The 20,465-nt window shown below is 45.0% G+C and overlaps 1 protein-coding gene across 1 annotated transcript in view; it reads left to right on the top strand.

The window, feature by feature from the left end:
- Positions 1-20,465, top strand: part of LOC311237098 (mediator of RNA polymerase II transcription subunit 13-like) — a gene marked incomplete at its 5' end in the record, with an annotated part of 118,034 nt that overhangs the window by 72,148 nt on the left and 25,421 nt on the right. Inside the window, 9 exons of the mRNA XM_084324904.1 lie at positions 103-762; positions 2,644-2,857; positions 3,183-3,261; positions 4,899-5,017; positions 6,682-6,781; positions 9,270-9,493; positions 17,550-17,764; positions 18,083-19,014; positions 19,658-19,837. Of these exons, the coding sequence (XP_084181030.1) occupies positions 103-762; positions 2,644-2,857; positions 3,183-3,261; positions 4,899-5,017; positions 6,682-6,781; positions 9,270-9,493; positions 17,550-17,764; positions 18,083-19,014; positions 19,658-19,837 (2,723 nt within the window). The remainder of the gene's footprint in view (positions 1-102; positions 763-2,643; positions 2,858-3,182; positions 3,262-4,898; positions 5,018-6,681; positions 6,782-9,269; positions 9,494-17,549; positions 17,765-18,082; positions 19,015-19,657; positions 19,838-20,465) is intronic.

The raw sequence follows: 20,465 nt of genomic DNA, 5'->3' as shown, positions 1-20,465 counted from the left end.
CTGAGGTCATGCTTTCATTCTTTATATAATAGTAATATGAACTTTCACCAGGCGTGCACTTGATTTAGAGGCTAAAGCTTGATCTTCTTGGTTGTGTTCCAGGTTGAAGCAGCAGAAACAGCCTCCGACCACCACGTCCTCTACCAACCCCCAGGCAGGTGTCAACACTACGCAGTCCTCTGGCCCCTCCCTACCCGCTCCTTCCCTGCCCAAGCACAAGACCAGCGACAAGGCGGAGAAGGCAGACAAACAGGCCAAGAGGCCCACCATGACCCCCTTCCACCACCGCCTGTCCCTCACCCAGGACCCCTGCTTGGAACAAGAGTCCTCAGGGGGGCCCCAACTGGGAGGCCTGGTGGCCCTGGAGCCCCCTCTGGAGCCACTGCCCACCATGCCCAGTTGCAAGTACCCGAAGCCCCTCTCTGCCGGCAGGAAAGCCTCCGAGTCCCTGCTCCACTCCCCCGTCTCCCCGCTGCCTCCCACACTCAGCCCGCATCCCCGGGGGCAGGACCCCGAGGTCATGGAGCCCCCCGTGGGCATCCCTCACTGTCCGGACGGGGCGGCGGACATGGGGGTGATGGAGCCCAGCGAGACGGCACTCTATGCGGCCTCGCTGGGCCAGAGGGAGAGAGGGAGTGGCTGGTGGAGAGGGTTCAGGACCCCACAGACCGATAAGGTGGACCTCAGAACGCCAGAGCTGCCCATGGATAGAATAGGGGAAGGCAAGGTGGAGTCGGCCACAGAGGGAGTCACGCTGAAGAGGTGAGAGACGAGACACTTGACTGTAGCTGCAACCTTCCCGTATTCAAAATGGGGTTTCAGGTTTACCATCTGATGACTAAGGCTTCATGCATTCCTCCACACTAAGCATCTGAACATAATATACATTTAAATATCACCACGTTCATTGAATTGTAAATTTTTCATTCAAAGTTGGTTGGTGGTCAAATCTGACTAATTAGAAAATAAATGGGTGAGACTATAATAAAGCTAGTACTACAGGGTATTACATGCGACTACAGGGTACTACATGGTAGTACAGGGTATTACATGGTACTACAGGCTACTATATGGTAGTACAGGGTATTACATGTGACTACAGGGTACTAGATGGTAGTACAGGGTACTACAGGCTACTACATGGTAGTACAGGGTATTACATGCGACTACAGGGCACTACATGGTAGTACAGGGTATTACATGGTACTACATGGTAGTACAGGATAATACAGGGTATGAGATTGTATCACATACAGTAGTACTACAAGGTATTGCATGGTACTAGAAAGGGTACTACAGGATACTACATGGTACGGCAGGGTACTACAGGGTACTACAGGATACTACATGGTACGGCAGGGTACTACAGGGTACTACAGGATACTACATGGTACGGCAGGGTACTACAGGGTACTACAGGCTACTACAATGGTAATACAGGGCATTAGAGGGTGCCAACAAAGAGTTTTATATGGCTGCCCAAAACGGAGGAAGCACCATAAGTGGGACTCTGGAGTGAACACAGTACAAGGGTTAAAGGCTCTTTTATTGGTTAGTTAAGTAAGTTAAAAAGAGCAAGTGGACCCAAGAGCCGAGCAAAAAGCCATTCAAGTTCACCCGACAGCAGCAATGTTACAATTTATGCAGACTCTTTGCGTAGGCGGTGCATACAGTAGGTTTTCATATTCCTGACATATAACCAACAACACCCACATTGCCTACACACAGAAATACAATGCCTAGTTACAGTGGTACATGCCGGGGATGAGACGATGCACATGAAGGCTAGCGATTACATTCCAATTCACTGTAGTGCACAGTGCTGTCACACACCGTGTTCCCTCAAACAACCCTCTGTGTGAGGCGCCGGGCAAAGGCCCAATCTGTAATCCAAATGTAAACAAATATGTAGCCCCACCACAAAAAGAAATGGAATTGAATACATGTTTTCATTATTGAATTGATTGGTTGTTAATGTTTGTAAACACTAGAGTACAATTATGACTTGACTATGAATTAGTTAAAATCTTTTTTTATAAGAAAAACGTATTTTCCATCTACAAATTAAAATATTAATCTGAATAAACCCCATGTTTATATGGTAAAAGAAAAACATTAAAGGAACACGCAAACATTATGGGAAAATTGCTTACTGTCTTCTCCAGAGTCAGCTAAGAAGATAGATACCAATTGCCTCTCTGTGCGTTCAGTAGAAAGCTATCCGGCTGCAAGCTAGCCTAGTTTAGCACAGATTAATGGAAGTGGATACGGACCACTAGCCTAGCTGTTGGCCAAAAACACCTCTCTCGAATCTAGGCTAGTGGTCCGTATCCGCTTCCATTCATTTGTGCTAAGCTAAGCTGACTTGCAGCCAGATCTGACTCTGGAGAAGACGTTAAGTGCATTTCCCATACTGCGTGGCGTGTTCCTTCAGAAAATAAATGTTTGAACACTAAATTTATTTGCCGTGCAATCAATACATTACATCACCCGAAAGCAAACACTACACTACTTAATACACCATTAAGATGACGGTGGGGTTTTGGAAATCATCGCACACAAAATGAATACACAGACTCATAACAGACTCTTGATTCTGTATTTGAAGAGGGCCTTACTTGTCTTTTACACGATCTCCTCCAGAATGTACACGCAGACACACAAGCGCTTCAAGATCTCGGAGGAGAGGGTGAGGGAGCACATCCAGACCCTGGGCCTGTACCAGCAGTCGGCTGGGGAGGAGCTGGGGGAGCCTGGGGATGACCCCTATGACTTCAAGGAGGGAGACATCGAGTACACATTCTCCACCTCCAAGAGGCTCAAGGGCCAAGGCCGAGACGTGAACAAGAGAGCTAAGGTAGGACTGGTCTCACCCTTGTAAAAGAAAAGGTCGTGGTCGTTTCACTTTTACCATGGTTGTTGTGTAGAAATGATTTATCATGGTGCTGGCATGGTGAGTCACGTATCACCATGGTACAACTTTGCATAATAATAGCATTGTGTATGATGTATGTAATGTAGATATTTAAATGTAGATATTGAGATATAGGTTTGTTAAACATCAATAGGGTGATCTTTGTCGGCCTTGCAAGCAGCGTTTTCCTTTTTTAAAAGGTGCACTTGTGTTTGTATGTTCGGAACTACTTTTTTTGTTCATGTGTATTCTTCTTCTTTTTTTTCAGGGGGAAGATGTGACCAGCAACGGTGCACTGCCTGATGGGAAAGATGCCATGTCCATTTTTAGTTCAGCTCCTAAATCAGGTGGGAAATCAAATATTTACATTATATTGATACTATCGACCGACCGACCGACCGACCGACCGACCGACCGACCGACCGACCGACCGACCGACCGACCGACCGACCGACCGACCGACCGACCGACCGACCGACCGACCGACCGACCGACCGACAGACAGACAGACAGACAGACAGACAGACAGACAGACAGACAGACAGACAGACAGACAGACAGACAGACAGACAGACAGACAGACAGACAGACAGACAGACAGACAGACAGACAGACAGACAGACAGACAGACAGACAGACAGACAGACAGACAGACAGACAGACAGACAGACAGACAGACAGACAGACAGACAGACAGACAGACAGACAGACAGACAGACAGACAGACAGACAGACAGACAGACAGACAGACAGACAGACAGACAGACAGACAGACAGACAGACAGACAGACAGACAGACAGACAGACAGACAGACAGACAGACAGACAGACAGACAGACAGACAGACAGACAGACAGACAGACAGACAGACAGACAGACAGACAGACAGACAGACAGACAGACAGACAGACAGACAGACAGACAGACAGACAGACAGACAGACAGACAGACAGACAGACAGACAGACAGACAGACAGACAGACAGACAGACAGACAGACAGACAGACAGACAGACAGACAGACAGACAGACAGACAGACAGACAGACAGACAGACAGACAGACAGACAGACAGACAGACAGACAGACAGACAGACAGACAGACAGACAGACAGACAGACAGACAGACAGACAGACAGACAGACAGACAGACAGACAGACAGACAGACAGACAGACAGACAGACAGACAGACAGACAGACAGACAGACAGACAGACAGACAGACAGACAGACAGACAGACAGACAGACAGACAGACAGACAGACAGACAGACAGACAGACAGACAGACAGACAGACAGACAGACAGACAGACAGACAGACAGACAGACAGACAGACAGACAGACAGACAGACAGACAGACAGACAGACAGACAGACAGACAGACAGACAGACAGACAGACAGACAGACAGATAGACAGATAGACAGATAGATAGATAGATAGATAGATATTACTCTTTAGTTGTCTGGCAAAAAAAAGCATTTTTGGCCGTTTACTGTATAATTGTGTGCAGGGCACGATATAAACATTTTCATCAACTGGTCACATTGGCGTGTACAGTAGATTCCACTGATCTATAATAAAACCTTGATTTTATTATAATTTTTTATTATAGGTCAGTGGTAGATTCAGAATTTCACCAGCCAATCCAAAGTGCTGCAAGTCCTGCTTCCCTTAAGTCACTGTTGTTATGTCATTCAAACTGTCAATCTTGACAACTGTAGTGCCGGAGCACTGATGACTGAGGAGGTGACCGAGGGAGTAGACTGTTAGATTGGCGGATCACATCGCTCTGCAAATGGTCAACGTAATTATTCAGCAATTAGAGAGTAGCTTTCAGAGAAGAAAAGACTGATGGAAAGTAGTGCCGGGCTGCCTGTGAACGTGAAGTATAGAGCTGTCAGACCTAGCAGCCCCAGACCAAATTGACCAGCGCCATTTCGGGTCCCTGACTCTGATTAGCGTGTGGTATTTGTGCTGTTGCAGAAGACACAGGTCAGGACGACGCGGCGTCCAAAGACCCCCCTCTGACCAGAGAGAGAGACCTGGTGGTCAACATCTCCGACCTCGACAACATCTTTGACGAGGACGAGGACGAACTGGGGGTAAAGTATATAGAGGATTTAAATGTATTACATGTCACACTTCTCGCATTACTTTTTCACTGTGTCAACACATTCAGACAACTAAAGTTTTAAAGGGGCATTTCGTAGATTTTTTTTAAACCTGAATCCTGTTGTGAAGAGGACATGTAATAATTGGACGTAAAACCTCCGGAGCAGATCTCTAGTGAAATACAGAAGCTATTTGGAATAGGGCTGGCACTTAAAAATGAATACTTGGCAGGGTATCTTGGCCCGTAGCTGGCAATAGTTTCTCAAAGAATGCTGATTGGTCTGAACCACTGTGGCACATAACTTGAAGCCTGACGAGATGGATTCTCGCGGAATCTCGCAAAGTCAGCTGCTGTGCAAGGTTATCATGACATGATTGTGTCTTTGTTACAATATAGAATGATAGGATTCAGGTCAGAAATCGAGAAGAAAAAAAAGCTACTTTAATATGCACTGACACTGAATAGCGACCAGAATCAATTTAATTTACTGAACATTCTAAAATGTAAAGTTCTTCATTTTGAGTCACTGAGTCAAATATGATTAGATTAGATTATATTTGATTAGATTAGATTATATTATATTATATTCAAATGTATTGTCATTATATAGCACAAGTACAACAAAAATAAGTTTGACACCGACCAGAATACTACTGAGTGTAGTGCTAATCAGATGTTTCTACAGTGTTGTAATATTAATGTACAGTGATACAGGTATAAAGATAATATGGTACTGTAGTAGTCATGCTGGCCAGCAGCGTAACTAGTAAGAATAGGTAAGGGATATGTACAGATATAGATATAGTATATACAGATATACAAAAGGATTATATGCAGGTATGTACAGACAGTTGTGGATATATATATATATGGTATACAGTATAGCATTATTGTACATGCGATCATACAGAGTTATATGGGTTATATGCAGGTGTATAAATAGGTATCATAGAAGGATTATATGCAGGTATATTCAGACAGATATGTATATATAATACCGTATATACATTTATATATTTAAATATGTACTGTGTATATATATATAATATATATATACACAGTACATATTTAAATATATAAATGTATATACGGTATATACAGCACTATTGTACATACAGTATTGTTATTGTTATGAGATAGGTAGTTGTTATTATGTTTTTTGATTGAGATATAATTGAGATATGATTGTGATATAATCAGTTTTTCTGCATCAGAGAGATCTAACAGAAAAACAGTTCTCTTTGCTTTGCTTTGATTTCTAACATGTTACATGTTTCGTTTAGTAGTGGGGATATCTCAGATTGCACCTTGTTTTAGCCTGGTTTCACACCGTCATCCAACACCAGTTTCAGTATTAACTTTTACCTCTTTACTATTTCTGTATGCATGTATCATTCTTTAGCAAAAAATTCTTATGTCTGTAATATCTGGGTAGCTCATGGGAGAAGTGCTTGAGTTTAGCCTTTAGCGAAATAATAGGTTCAAGCACAAACACAAAAGCTGTTTTTTTTCTCCTAGATTAAACTACATTGATATGCCCTGGGAATTTATAATCTCTTCATCCCATATAGCATATTCCATTCATGCACATATTTAGAATTGAAGCATGTTGACTCAAATGTATCCACTAATCATGTGCGTGTAATAATATAGACCACGTACCCCAACCAGCACTCCACGAAGGCCCCTGCATCCACAGGAGAAGATCGCCCCCTAGGGAAGGAGGGGAGAGTGGCCGTACCATATCCTTCAAGTGAGTCCACTTTTACTGAACAACACATTCAGTAGGTTTACAAATCTTTAAGGATCTATAACATAAGGCACTTTAGGCAGTAGCAGTAGGGTACAGCCCACAACATCTCTAAATAGGATCATCATTCAATCAATCAATCAATTAGTTTGTATTGTTTGTGTATCCCATTATGTTTGTAAATACCCCTGTATTTCAGTGTGAAATGTGAGTATTTAGTCAAGTTAAAGGTAGAATCTGCTATTTGTTTACATATTTGGTTTTTGTCTGATGTGTTGGGTTGGAGTTGAGTAGGTATAGGGAAGGGGTTGCTATTGAAATTCACAGTAAAATAATACTAAACTCCAACCTACACATCTGACCAAAACAAAGAATGTAAACAAAGCCATACCAAATGGGACTTTGCCTAGAGATCGCTGTTTGATGCCATTACAGATTATATCTTTAAACTTGACATTGAACTGTGGTCGCCCACAATACACAGGCAACAGTACACAGCCCACAATACACAGGCAACAGTACACAGCCCACAATACACAGGCAACAGTACACAGTCCGTTGCCGTTCGCGCACCGGGAATACGTGCACGGCTGTCTGCTGCTCATGTGGGGCGGTGGTTGGTGTTTGGGTGGTCTGCTGTTGGGTATAGTTCTACCGATCCTCAATTGTCTTTATTTTCTTAATTACATTTTTTTGTGTTTCTTTTTTTTTATTAAAAAAATATAATTGATTTTGTTATTCATGTAAGCCGGGATATTCAGGATGGCATGGAATTGGGGAGCAGGGGTGATGGGTGGGGTACTTACTGGAGTGTAGAAATATGATTTCATGTAAGTCAACATTTTTATGAAATTAAGAAATTATTATTTGATGAAATGCATCTACTGCATCTATTGTATCTGCACCCTTTTTTTTTTTTATAAAAAATAAAATAAAAAAAAGTCCACAGCCCACACTACACAGCCCACAGTACACAGCCCACAGTACACAGCCCACAGTACACAGCCCACAGTACACAGCCCACAGTACACAGCCCACAGTACACAGCCCACAGTACACAGCCCACAGTACACAGCCCACAGTACACAGCCCACAGTACACAGCCCACAGTACACAGCCCACAGTACACAGCCCACAGTACACAGCCCACAGTACACAGCCCACAGCCCACAATACACAGCCCACAGTACACAGCCCACAGTACACAGCCCACAGTACACAGCCCACAGTACACAGCCCACAGTACACAGCCCACAATACACAGCCCACAGTACACAGCCCACAGCCCACAATACACAGCCCACAGTACACAGCCCACAGTACACAATACACAGCCCACAGTACACAGCCCACAGTACACAGTACACAGCCCACAGCCCACAATACACAGCCCACAGTACACATCCCACAGTACACAGTACACAGCCCACAGCCCACAGTACACAGCCCACACTACACAGCCCACAGTACACAGCCCACAGTACACAGCCCACAGTACACAGCCCACACTACACAGTACACAGCCCACACTACACAGCCCACAGTACACAGCCCACACTACACAGCCCACACTACACAGCCCACAGTACACAGCCCACAGTACACAGCCCACAGTACACAGCCCACAGTACACAGCCCACAGTACACAGCCCACAGTACACAGCCCACAGTACACAGCCCACAGTACACAGCCCACAGTACACAGCCCACACTACACAGCCCACAGTACACAGCCCACAGTACACAGCCCACAGTACACAGCCCACAGTACACAGTACACAGCCCACAGTACACAGCCCACAGTACACAGCCCACAGTACACAGCCCACAGTACACAGTACACAGCCCACACTACACAGCCCACACTACACAGCCCACAGTACACAGCCCACAGTACACAGCCCACAGTACACAGCCCACAGTACACAGCCCACAGTACACAGCCCACACTACACAGCCCACAGTACACAGCCCACAGTACACAGCCCACACTACACAGCCCACAGTACACAGCCCACACTACACAGTACACAGCCCACAGTACACAGCCCACAGTACACAGCCCACAGTACACAGCCCACAGTACACAGCCCACAGTACACAGCCCACAGTACACAGCCCACAGTACACAGCCCACAGTACACAGCCCACAGTACACAGCCCACAGTACACAGCCCACAGTACACAGCCCACAGTACACAGCCCACAGCCAAAAGCCCACAAAATACAGACAGTCACAGTCCACAGTACACAGCCAACAGTATACAGTCTATAGCCCACAGCCCACAGTAGACAGCACACAGTACACAGCCCACAGCCCACAGTACACAGCCCACAGCCCTTTCTTTGGCACTTGGAATAATAATATTTCTCTATTTTTCCTCATTTCACTTCTGCTTGTTATTTCTCTCATCTACGTTTCTTCCTTTCTCTCCTCCCTATGCCTCTCCCTCTCTCTCTTTCTCCTTGTGTCCTCCCTCGCTCCCTTCAGCAGTAGCAGACCTCCAGCGGATGTTCCCCACCCCTCCGTCCCTGGAGCAACACCCGGCCTTCTCCCCCATCATGTCGTACCGGGACACGCCGAGTCAAGAGCCCCCACCCCCCCACAGCGGGGGAGACCACCCACTGGGATCCATGGCCGCCTGCACCCATCTTGCAGACTACAGGATGGAGGTAGAGGAGGGTCTGGCCAGCCCCAAGCCGGAGGACATCAAGGTGAGGAGAGAAGGAGGAGGAGTGTGGGGGAGAGAAATAGCAAGAGGAGGCGGAGGAGGAGTGGTGTTAAGGGCAGCATTGTATACTGGACTGTGAAGTTATTTATCTGAAGGAACAGAGTGACAGCTCACTGTCTTCAGCTGCTCCTGCTGTGTTTGTGTGAATGATGCAGAGTCACACGTTTGTCCAGTCAGCTGGAAAACAGGTCTGGTTCGATAGCAGAATGACCCGTCCTCTGCTACAGCTGAATAGACAGGCTAACATAATAGGTGCGAAGTGGCCAGTCAACTAAAAAACAAGGGGTGTCGTGTTCGTTGGAAGACTTGTACAAGTAAAAAAGAAAATCAATTTATAATTGTGCAGCACACCATGACAATGTGGAACTGTGTCAAAAGAAGTGATAAAAATGTGTACCTCCCTCAGTCAAACCACTTGTTTCTAGACTATGAATTCAGCCTTCATGGCTATATCTGTAGTGTTACTGTACTGTAGATATACTGTATTTGAGTCAACTGTACTGTATCCAGGTGATTGTGGTAATGGGATGTACTGTATATTACTATACCAGTTTAATGATATAGATTACAGTAGATTCGATTATTGTGATTGCACATACAAGTACAAGTACAAGTCGGCATCTAATCAGAATGCAAAGTAGCAGTAAAGTGCATTGTAGTATACAGTATAACGGTATAGTATATATGCAGTTTATGATGAAGCTGCTGAGTAAATATGCTAAGCTAATGTGTGTACAGTTTATTTGTTTATTAGAAAAGGATCCCCATTAGCTGACGCCCAGACGTCAAACTAGTCTTCCTGGGGTCCGAAAACAACATTAACACATTGACGGCCACTGGGATTAGACGGGCCCCACTCTATAAGGCCAGCTTCTCCTAACAAGGTTTAACTATGCGTGAGGTTGTTTGTAGAGCTAAATCTATATTTTAAATTATTGCTATGTGTCTATTGTCATTGTCAATTGACACTATAAACCTTCCCTTCAATATGCCATAAAGAAACTTTTTTCATCAATACGTTCCCATTTTATAGCATCGTGAATATGAACGTTATATCGGATTGGTTTAGGCTAATTCCTGCAAAACGAGTTACAGGGCGCTAAGCTAATAACGTTAAATCGATTGGCGTTTCGGCCATACACAAGCTAGAGATAAAAATCAAAATGCATATGATCGATATCATGTTCCACCATGAATGCATGAAAGGGGGGGGGGGGGGGGGGGGAAGTCGTTTTTGATTATTGATTACCAATAATGGCATTCGTTATTGAAGCCTCATACACTGATGAGAGGGTTGGCTATGATAACAAGGCCTGATCAGGCTGTAATTTACGTCAAATAGCTCTTACCTGTGGCCGGTTGGATCCCAAAAAGGATTTCCTTATTGATCGCCATCTGGTAGATCGATATGTCCATTGGCTGATGCTATATTCCTTTACTGCATACTGAATTCGGCGTCGCAAAAACTATTCCATGCGATCTGATGAAGGCATAGCTTCAGGCTAACAGAAAAAGTAGGCCAGAATGAAAAACAAATAACATCCGGTCTGGAAACAAGGAGTACTCCATTCTCGAGACAGCGCCACTACCAGGATCTGGCCGGTAATGCACTTTTCTGAATCCCAAGAGTAGGGTATATCTGCAGTGCCGCTCCGTGACATTGAGTAGGTTATTAAAATGCAATAAAAGCTAAAACAAGCTTATCACGTATATATATACGTGGTTGGCCCTTTAACACATTGTGCACCATAACCGGCGTAAGTCGTTATTGCCCGCCATGCGTTGAACGCCAACAACGGCGTAAATCGTTTTTGGGATCAATATTAAATTTTTTCGTCATGGCATTCATAATTCATCCAGCCTCCCTCCGGACTGCAGCGGCACCTTGTCTGAGATTGCAACACCTCAATACCGCCGCCTGGTGGATGGTCGGGCGAGTTACACTCACGGCAAACCGGAAGTGGCGATCTGTGCATCGAGGAAATTCCTCCGGCAGTACTATCTTGTTACGTGGGTCCAGACAAACACTTGAGTGCATTTGGATCGCTTTCTAAACGCAATAATTTATATGATTTCGGCGTTTATTGCGCCATACAAACCGGAAATGGATCTAGGAGATAGACGTCAAATAATTGGGATATTTTTCCTCCAGTCTCATCTGCGAACGGTAAGAGGACACTAACGTTATTTTCAGCCCGATTGTCCATTTCTTTGTTTGCAATCATTCTGATCAATATATCAACCCATACTAAATAAAGCCGTTACTGACGATCAAGGAATTATAAACGACCCCCCCCACCTTTCCTTCACGCATGATGAAGCATAATGTATACCAGTCATATACATTTGAATTTTTTAATATAGCCTGTATAGGAAAGAAACGCCAATCGATAATCTATCATATGCGTCAAGGCAGGGTTTCCGTTAGAAAAAATTGTTGCCGGTCTCCGTGACCTGCAAGATTTCAATCTACCGGACAAATGAGATTAATTCCGGTCATAGTTTATTGAGCTTTAAAACAATTGATAGGCAGGCTATAAAGAATGTCATCCTCAAGGCATGTAGATTTATAATATTATTACTTAAAACTAGGCTACTTTTGCGTATACAGTCATTAATATATTCCAAATAAAATAAGTCCCTCGATACTCCGTGCTGCTGCTGACTTGAAATAAAATAGACCGCGTATGTGGGCAGTCGGTCCGACACTAAACAGCAGTCTGTTATAATCACATTTTTATGAGCTAACGAATTCCGTTATATTGGACATTTGTATTAATTATATCAAGCGAAAAACTGAGAAAGCAGAGAGACGGCAACATTATCGTGGTTTGCGTGACGACTCTCTCCACCTCGCAACGACTTATTTGCAAAGAGTATGGCGCTGCAGAGCAGCTGATTTAGCTGTTATTGGCTCTTTTCTGGGAACCGCACAGCAGCGCCCCCCACCCAACATTGGCTAAAAATGGCTGAATTGGAGTACTGCTGGAATACTGCATTGTGCTGCTGTTGCTCTGGCTCTGCAGCTTCACAAAAGTTCGCACACCCAGCACTAAGCTCTCGCTGACACGTCGTTGTCATTATTAGAAGCAACGAGGAAACAAATGTAATGATCGTTTCGTTCATCGCATAGGCTATTTAATTTTAGCCTATTTTAATACAATTCAAATAATCAAATTGTGCTTAGACTCAGGGAATTATTTTCACCGGACATTAAGACCGGAGAGATTAAATATGTCGGACTTCAACAGATTTTGCCGGTCAAATACCGGTAATTACCGGCTAACGGAAACGCTGCGTCAAGGGCTATAACTAGCGTTTTTGGAATTACAGCAGAAAAGCTTAAAAACATACTTATATTCTCGATGGTATTAACACAACAATGTATGAATGAAAAAATATAACGTTCCCACATCCGGAACGATAGATAATCGATGTTGAATGGGCCATAGTAATGCAGATATAGCTATACTATTTAAAAAGTTATAGCCCTGCAAAAAAGGTAAACATCTCCATAGGCTTACAGCGGTGGCAGACTGGGTATAATGATGGGCACAATGCCCGGCACCCAATGTGTTAAGCATGGCGCCGAATCACGTATATATACGTGGTTGGCCATGAATGTGTTAAGACATTACAACATATACAATTAAAGGGGACATGCATTATAAATGGCCTTTTTCTGTGTTTAGCATGGTTTTATAGTAATACGGGTTAGTATCAACGGGTTGAGAAACTTGTGTCTCTAATTACCATATTGACTCATCAGTCTAGTCTCAAGTTCACGAGATCCTCCCTCACTCAACTAAGCTGTTCTGATTTGACGGTTTTGCTGACGTTAATATAGCACTGATTTTCAGTAACGCCCCATCTATGGTTGTAGTGCAGTGTAACCCGAGACGTCCTCAAACGGGTTTTCACAGGCAGAGAACGAGCGAGAGGGAGAGAGAGAGAGAGAGAGAGAGAGGGACGGCGGGAGGGACTGCAGAAGTGTGTGTAAATGTGTGTGCGCCATCTCTCTCCCTCGTCGGGGACACACACACACAAACTTGACTGCGTGTGTGTCGGGGACGTAGGCATAGTGTAACCCGACACTTCCTCAACGGGGTTTGACAGGCAGAGAACGAGCGAGGAGAGGGAGAGAGAGAGAGAGAGAGGGACGGCGGGAGGGACTGCAGAAGTGTGTGTAAATGTGTGTGCGCCATCTCTCTCCCTCGTCGGACACACACACACAAACTTGACTGCGTGTGTTGGGACGCATCTCTCCTCTCTCTCTCCCTCATCGGAGCATTACACACAAACTTGACTGCGTGTGTGTCGGGGACGCATCTCTCCTCTCTCTCCCTCTCTCTCTTGCTTGCTCGTTCTCTCTCTCTCTCTCTCTCGTATGTATCACGCTGTGTGGGTGACTGTCACTGAAAGCGCTTATGGGGGCCCCATCCAATAAAAGGCTGAAATCCTGAGGCTGGAAAATGATGCTTTTGAGTACTCCATTAGAAATATAAAACAATGATTTTTTTTTTTAAATAAACCTTACAGATGTGTTCAATAGACTCACAGGAATTGTGTAAAGTTGCCCAAATAGTGCAAGGAATAGCAATGCATGTCCCCTTTAAAACATAATATATAAAAATATATAAATATAAGGTAACATAACATATTGCATTACCCAACATCATTATTGGCTCACATGTAAGATCTTAATTTATTTTTGGAGCTTGCTATACCTCTTATGTCACGTATGTCACTTGGAAGACAATTCCATGCCCCTATATAAAACCGTTCTTTGCATACGGTTAGATTTTGCATGGGGTAGAATAATCTGCCCTCTACTTGCGCCTCTGGTAAAATACATGTGCACATTTGAGCTATAAATGATTTCATCAGAGATATATTTAGGACTGTGGGTTGTGATGTCTTTCTGAAAACAAATGAGTAAAGAAAACCCACCTGTTCGCCCTAGCCTTCAACCTTCCCCAACCTTAACCCCCCCCCCCTCCAACCTGTTGTGATCTTTGTTACTGTGGCCTTATGTTTTCTGTGTATCATGCAGTTTTCCCTGTTTTCCCGTGGTCTTATGTTCCTTTTGTTTCTTTGTTTTCTCTGTTTTTCCCACCTAATGTCAGCGACTTCGGGTTCCTGAGAAGCGCTTTATAAATGCAATGAATTATTATTATTATATGAAGTGTACTATAAGATAAGATACAATGTATCTTAATTTTTCCCCTTAGGGAAATTCAAATATAGTTTTACATCATATTATGTACTGTAATTGCAGTGAAAACATGATACAGCAATACACAGAAATAAAAGTCTTCCCCCAAGGCAGTCTGCTGCTTACCAGGAACCAGTCTGTTCAAGTTTCAAGTTTCAAGTTTCTCTAATAGTTGTCATACAGAAGTACAGAATACTTTTATACAAAATGCTTCTTACTGTTACGCTCCAGAGACTGTGCAAGACAAGATAAGTATGAAATAAAATAACATAGTATAGCATGTAAATTAGAAGTAAAAAAAAATGAGGTCACAGTGTTCAGTATAGACATATGTACAATGTTCGATGCAGAATAGACGTAACTGAGTTACCATATAATATACAATACTATGCAGTGTACTAATATACAATACTATATAGTGCAAGGCAGAAATGGGATGAGGTGCAATTTAGGTACAATTTACAGTAGGTGTACGAGTTGTAGTGCAAATCCTTTATCAATAAATATAAAGTGTGTTTGTGTGATCTAAAGTGTGGAGAGTGGGTGCTGCAGTGTGTTGTTTGTTTAAGTGAGTGTGTGCGTGTGGGTGTGTGTGCTGTGTGCATTTGATGGTTGTTGCATAGTGTTTATTGTTCGTTTAGCAGCCTGATGGCCTGGGGATAGAAGCTTCTTCTGAGTCTTCTTCTGTTGTACTACAATACAGCATGTCTATACCTGTCAGCCACATTGGCTAGACGAGCGTCTGGTACAATGTAGGCTGGTAATGATATGCCTCCTAAAATGTCTAAAACGGAAGTACAGGAAGTACAGGCTACAGGCTTTCCGGTTTCGACAAAACAATTATAGAAACATGTGAAGTGCACAATATTTCCTCGTTTAAGCCACTGCAACGGCTTTGCCTGAATAATTCACTACATGACCGGGACGTTCTAGCTTGTTTGCCGACAGGATTCGGGAAAGGTTTGGTCCGTTTGGAGGCAGCTTCCAGGGGAAGTACATACGATCATTTTGAAAATGTAGGTGATGACTTGTTGGATTACTCAGAAACCTATTTGAATAGGAAAAAGGATTTAGAATATGAGATTATAGACACTAATATAATTTGCAGTTAGTTGCTGATGAACAGATTGACTGTAACAGATTACAATCTGATTGTAAATCTTCCCAAATTATAGCAAACATATCACCCCTGACCTTCTAAACCAGAGACGGTATCATAATAATCAAACTCACCCCTGATCTTCTAAACCAGAGACAGTATCGTCATAATCAAACTCACCCCTCACCTTCTACACAGTGGTTAACACTGTCGCCTCACAGCAAGAAGGTCCAGGGTTCGATTCCCGCTTGGGGACCAGGTTTCCATGATGCCAGTTACCCAGGTGGGGTATCTCCCAGGCCTTTCTGTGTGGAGTTTGCATGTTCTCCCCATGCTCGCAAGGGTTTCCCCCCCCCGATAAGATAAACCCAATGGAAAAACATGCACAACAACAAGATCGCTAACGCTGTGGCGTCCTTGACGAAGACGGACAAGAGCACTTGGATTGGTCCCCTGGCGCGGCTCACGTTGCGCCTGTCCGCTCCCGGCTGCCCTTGGGGGGGAAGGACGACGGGATGGGTTAATCGCAGAGACGAATCGCATACATGCATCGCATGCATGCCGATTAATGACCTCTGAGCAGGTCCTAAATTATTATTTTATAATAACCAAACTCACCCCTGACCTTCTAAACTAGAGACGGTATTAATAACCAAACTCACCCCTCACCTTCTAAACCAGAGACGGTATCATAATAATCAAACATACCCCATACCTTCTAAACCAGAGACGGTATCATAATAACCAAACTCACCCCTGACTTTCTAAACCAGAGACGGTATTATAATAATCAAACTCACCCCTGACCTTCTAAACCAGAGACGGTATTATAATAATCAAACTCACCCCTGACCTTCTAAACCAGAGATGGTATCATAATAACCAAACTCACCCTTCACCTTCTAAACCAGAGACGGTATTATAATAACCAAACTCACCCCTGACCTTCTAAACCAGAGACGGTATCATAATAACCAAACTCACCCCTGACCTTTTAAACCAGAGATGGTATCATAATAACCAAACTCACCCTTCACCTTCTAAACCAGAGACGGTATTATAATAACCAAACTCACCCCTGACCTTCTAAACCAGAGACGGTATCGTCATAATCCAACTCACCCCTGACCTTCTAAACCAGAGACGGTATCGTCATAATCCAACTCACCCCTGACCTTCTAAACCAGAGACTGTATTATAATAATCAAACTCACCCCTGACCTTCTAAACCAGAGACGGTATTATAATAATCAAACTCACCCCTGACCTTCTAAACCAGAGACTGTATTATAATAATCAAACTCACCCCTCACCTTCTAAACCAGAGACTGTATTATAATAATCAAACTCACCCCTCACCTTCTAAACCAGAGATGGTATCATAATAATCAAACTCACCCCTCACCTTCTAAACCAGAGATGGTATCATAATAACCAAACTCACCCCTCACCTTCTAAACCAGAGATGGTATCATAATAACCAAACTCACCCCTCACCTTCTAAACCAGAGATGGTATTATAATAACCAAACAAACTCACCCCTCACCTTCTAAACCAGAGATGGTATCATAATAACCAAACTCACCCCTCACCTTCTAAACCAGAGATGGTATCATAATAACCAAACTCACCCCATACCTTCCAAACCAGAGATGGTATCATAACAGTCCAATTCGCTCCCTACCTTTTGATGCATAACATCTCTGTGTGCTCTTCTTCTGCAGGACTTCTCCTTCGTCTACTGTGTGCCCTCCGTCCAGCCGCAGGTGGGCTGCTCCATGTTCGCCCCGCTCAGGAGCCTGCCCAGCCAGTGTCTGCCGCCACTCAAGGTCCCTGAGCAGTGTTACTACCGGCCCTCCTGGGCCCTCCTGCCCAAGATGGACCACTTCTCCGCCACCATGCACTCCCAGCACGCCCCCTTCATCAGGGACGGATACACGTGAGTGGCCAGCATTTTTTTTTTATTTTTTTTGCTGATCGAGAGACTTGGGCGTGTTCATGAAATATGCACGAGCTTGTCGATTTTTAAAGGTTTTAATAAAAAGATTATGCTGTGAGTCATGTAATTTGGATATATTTTTTTTATGGCTCAATGCTGTTTTATGAGTGTTGCCTTTTTGTCTGTCTTGACCATTGATTCTCGTGTGTGTGTGTGTGTGTGTGTGTGTGTGTGTGTGTGTGTGTGTGTGTGTGTGTGTGCGTGTGCGTGTGCGTGTGTGTGTGTGTGTGTGTGCGTGTGCGTGCATGCCTCCTCCAGTAACGTCCCTAGTGTCAACACCCTTATGGACCAGGAGTATGCCCAGATGAGCGCCAACACCGCCTCCGTGGGCACCACCAGTGGCGTCCTCCCTTCTCCGGCCACTCCCCGCTTCTCTGTGCCCACCCCACGCACCCCTCGCACCCCCAGGGGCATCAACGCAGGGACGGGCAGCGGGCAGGGCTCGGTGAAGCAGGACGGCACCGAGCTGAGCTCCCCCGCCTCCACCCCTTCCACCAGCCTGCCCCTCAGCTCGGCGGAGCCCCTGGCCCGGCCGGGACCCTCGCTGCCCGAGGCCCACAGCCTGTACGCCGCCCTCCTCCTCTCCGACTCCGTCCTCAACGTCTTCAAGGACCGCAACTTCGACAGCTGCTGTATCTGCGCCTGCAACATGAACGTGAAGGGAGCCGACGTGGGCGTGTACATTCCCGACTCCACGCTAGAGGACCAGTACCGCTGCATGTGCGGCTTCAGCGCCATCGTCAACCGCCGGCTGGCCCACGGTACGGGCCTCTTCCTGGAGGACGAGCTGGACATATTCGGCCGCGGGTCCGAGGTGGGCCGGGCGGCCGAGCGGATGCTGGCCCTGTGCCGACGAGACCCGCCCATGGGGGACTCCCGCACCAAACGGCCGCAGGACGCCCCCCCGGTCCCTTCCCCGGTCATGGTGCTCCTCCAGGAACAGTGCTCCCACCCCATCTCCTCCTTAGCCTCGCTGCACCTCCCCCCGGCCTGCTCCTGCCATGGCCGCCAGGGGGCGCTGCTGCAGAACTGGATGGCCGACAAGCAGTGGGCGGATGGGAGCGACGCCTGTGTGGAGTGTTACAACGCCCTGGAGCAGGGACTGCAGTACGTCGATAACCCCGCCGGGGGGAAAGTAGATCCGGCGGTCGTGAGGAGCACCGCTCTTCACTCGTGGCCTCACACAAACGGTAAGGAGCCGTGACTCGGTTGCTATTAGCAGTGGGACTAGAATAATACTGGTGATAAAAAAAAATTAAGATTGCATCGTTTTATCATCGTTAAAAAATCACTGTATCCTTTGGCAAAATTAAGTGGAAATGATCCAAACCACCAACTGTGTGTGCAGTAAGACTTTAAATCGACTTAAAATTCTGTTTGAGATTACAATAGTCTTGCAGTGATTATAGATGCTTATCACACATGCCTCTCCACTAAAAGACCTGCTTTACACAAAAGGGGGGATTTTCCTGATATGACTAATACCATTATATGCCTCAGCCTTTGTTAATAAATACCAGTAATTCAATTAATTGACTGGAGGTAAAACCGTGTGTCTTTCTGTTAGTTACGGCCTGTTAGTGACGTCTAATTGTGCATTGATGTGTGTGTGTGTCTGTGTGTGTCTGTGTGTGTGTGTGTGTGTGTGTGTGTGTGTGTGTGTGTGTGTGTGTGTGTGTGTGTGTGTGTGTGTGTGTGTGTGTGTGTGTGTGTGTGTGTGTGTGTGTGTGTGTGTGTGTGTGTGTGTGTGTGTGTGTGTGTGTGTGTGTGTGTGTGTGTGTGTGTGTGTGTGTGTGTGTGTGTGTGTGTGTGTGTGTCCGCATCTCTCCACAGTGCTGGACATGAGCGGCCTGTCGTCCCAGGACGTTGTACGCATGCTGCTGTCCCTCCAGCCCTTCCTGCAGGACGCCATCCAGAAGAAGAGGACAGGGCGGACCTGGGAGAACATCCAGCACGTCCAGGGACCCCTCACCTGGCAGCAGTTCCACAAAATGGCTGGCCGAGGTTCCTATGGTGAGTCACCAGGGACAATTCAGTTTCTTTAACCTCCTTGGTCCATTATTGCATAAGTTATAGTGCACATAATATGTATGTAATGTAAAAGTGAATATTTGTAAAACAAATATTGCCACCTACTATAGAGTTCAGAAGGAATAATGTTCCAGAATAATGTAATGGAATAATTAATGTAGGTTACATTAAAGGATATAGGCCTACGTAATTACAGAAAGAAATCCACAGAAAACTCGTAGGCTGTTATTAGAATCATGGCTGTGATCGATTCACTTTCAAGCCGATCAATTGAAAATATAAATGCAAATTGCATTAATTTAATAATGATGGAGTTATCATCCTCAGTTATTTCATAGGTTGGATCGGACCTTTTCATGATCTTTTCATCTTCTTTATAGATTTAGCTATAAACTACAATATCTATGAAATGGACCCTACTGGATAGAAAGATTGACTAATCCCTAACTAACAAACTAGGTTAGACCAGCCAAGTCTTTATTTAACTATATCTCCTGGAGTATGGCGCTAATGGCCTTAGCATCTTCCCTTCACTGACATGGAAATGTTTAGCATTAGCTTTGCTGTGCTGTGCGACACTTTTGAGCAACTCTGTGATTAATACAGAGAC

This window comes from Notolepis coatsorum (assembly GCF_963971535.1).
Source record: "Notolepis coatsorum genome assembly, chromosome: 11".
In the NCBI taxonomy this organism is placed as follows: domain Eukaryota; kingdom Metazoa; phylum Chordata; class Actinopteri; order Aulopiformes; family Paralepididae; genus Notolepis; species Notolepis coatsorum.
Note: the sequence above shows the minus strand (reverse complement) of the source record. Positions and strands in the feature narration are given on the sequence as shown.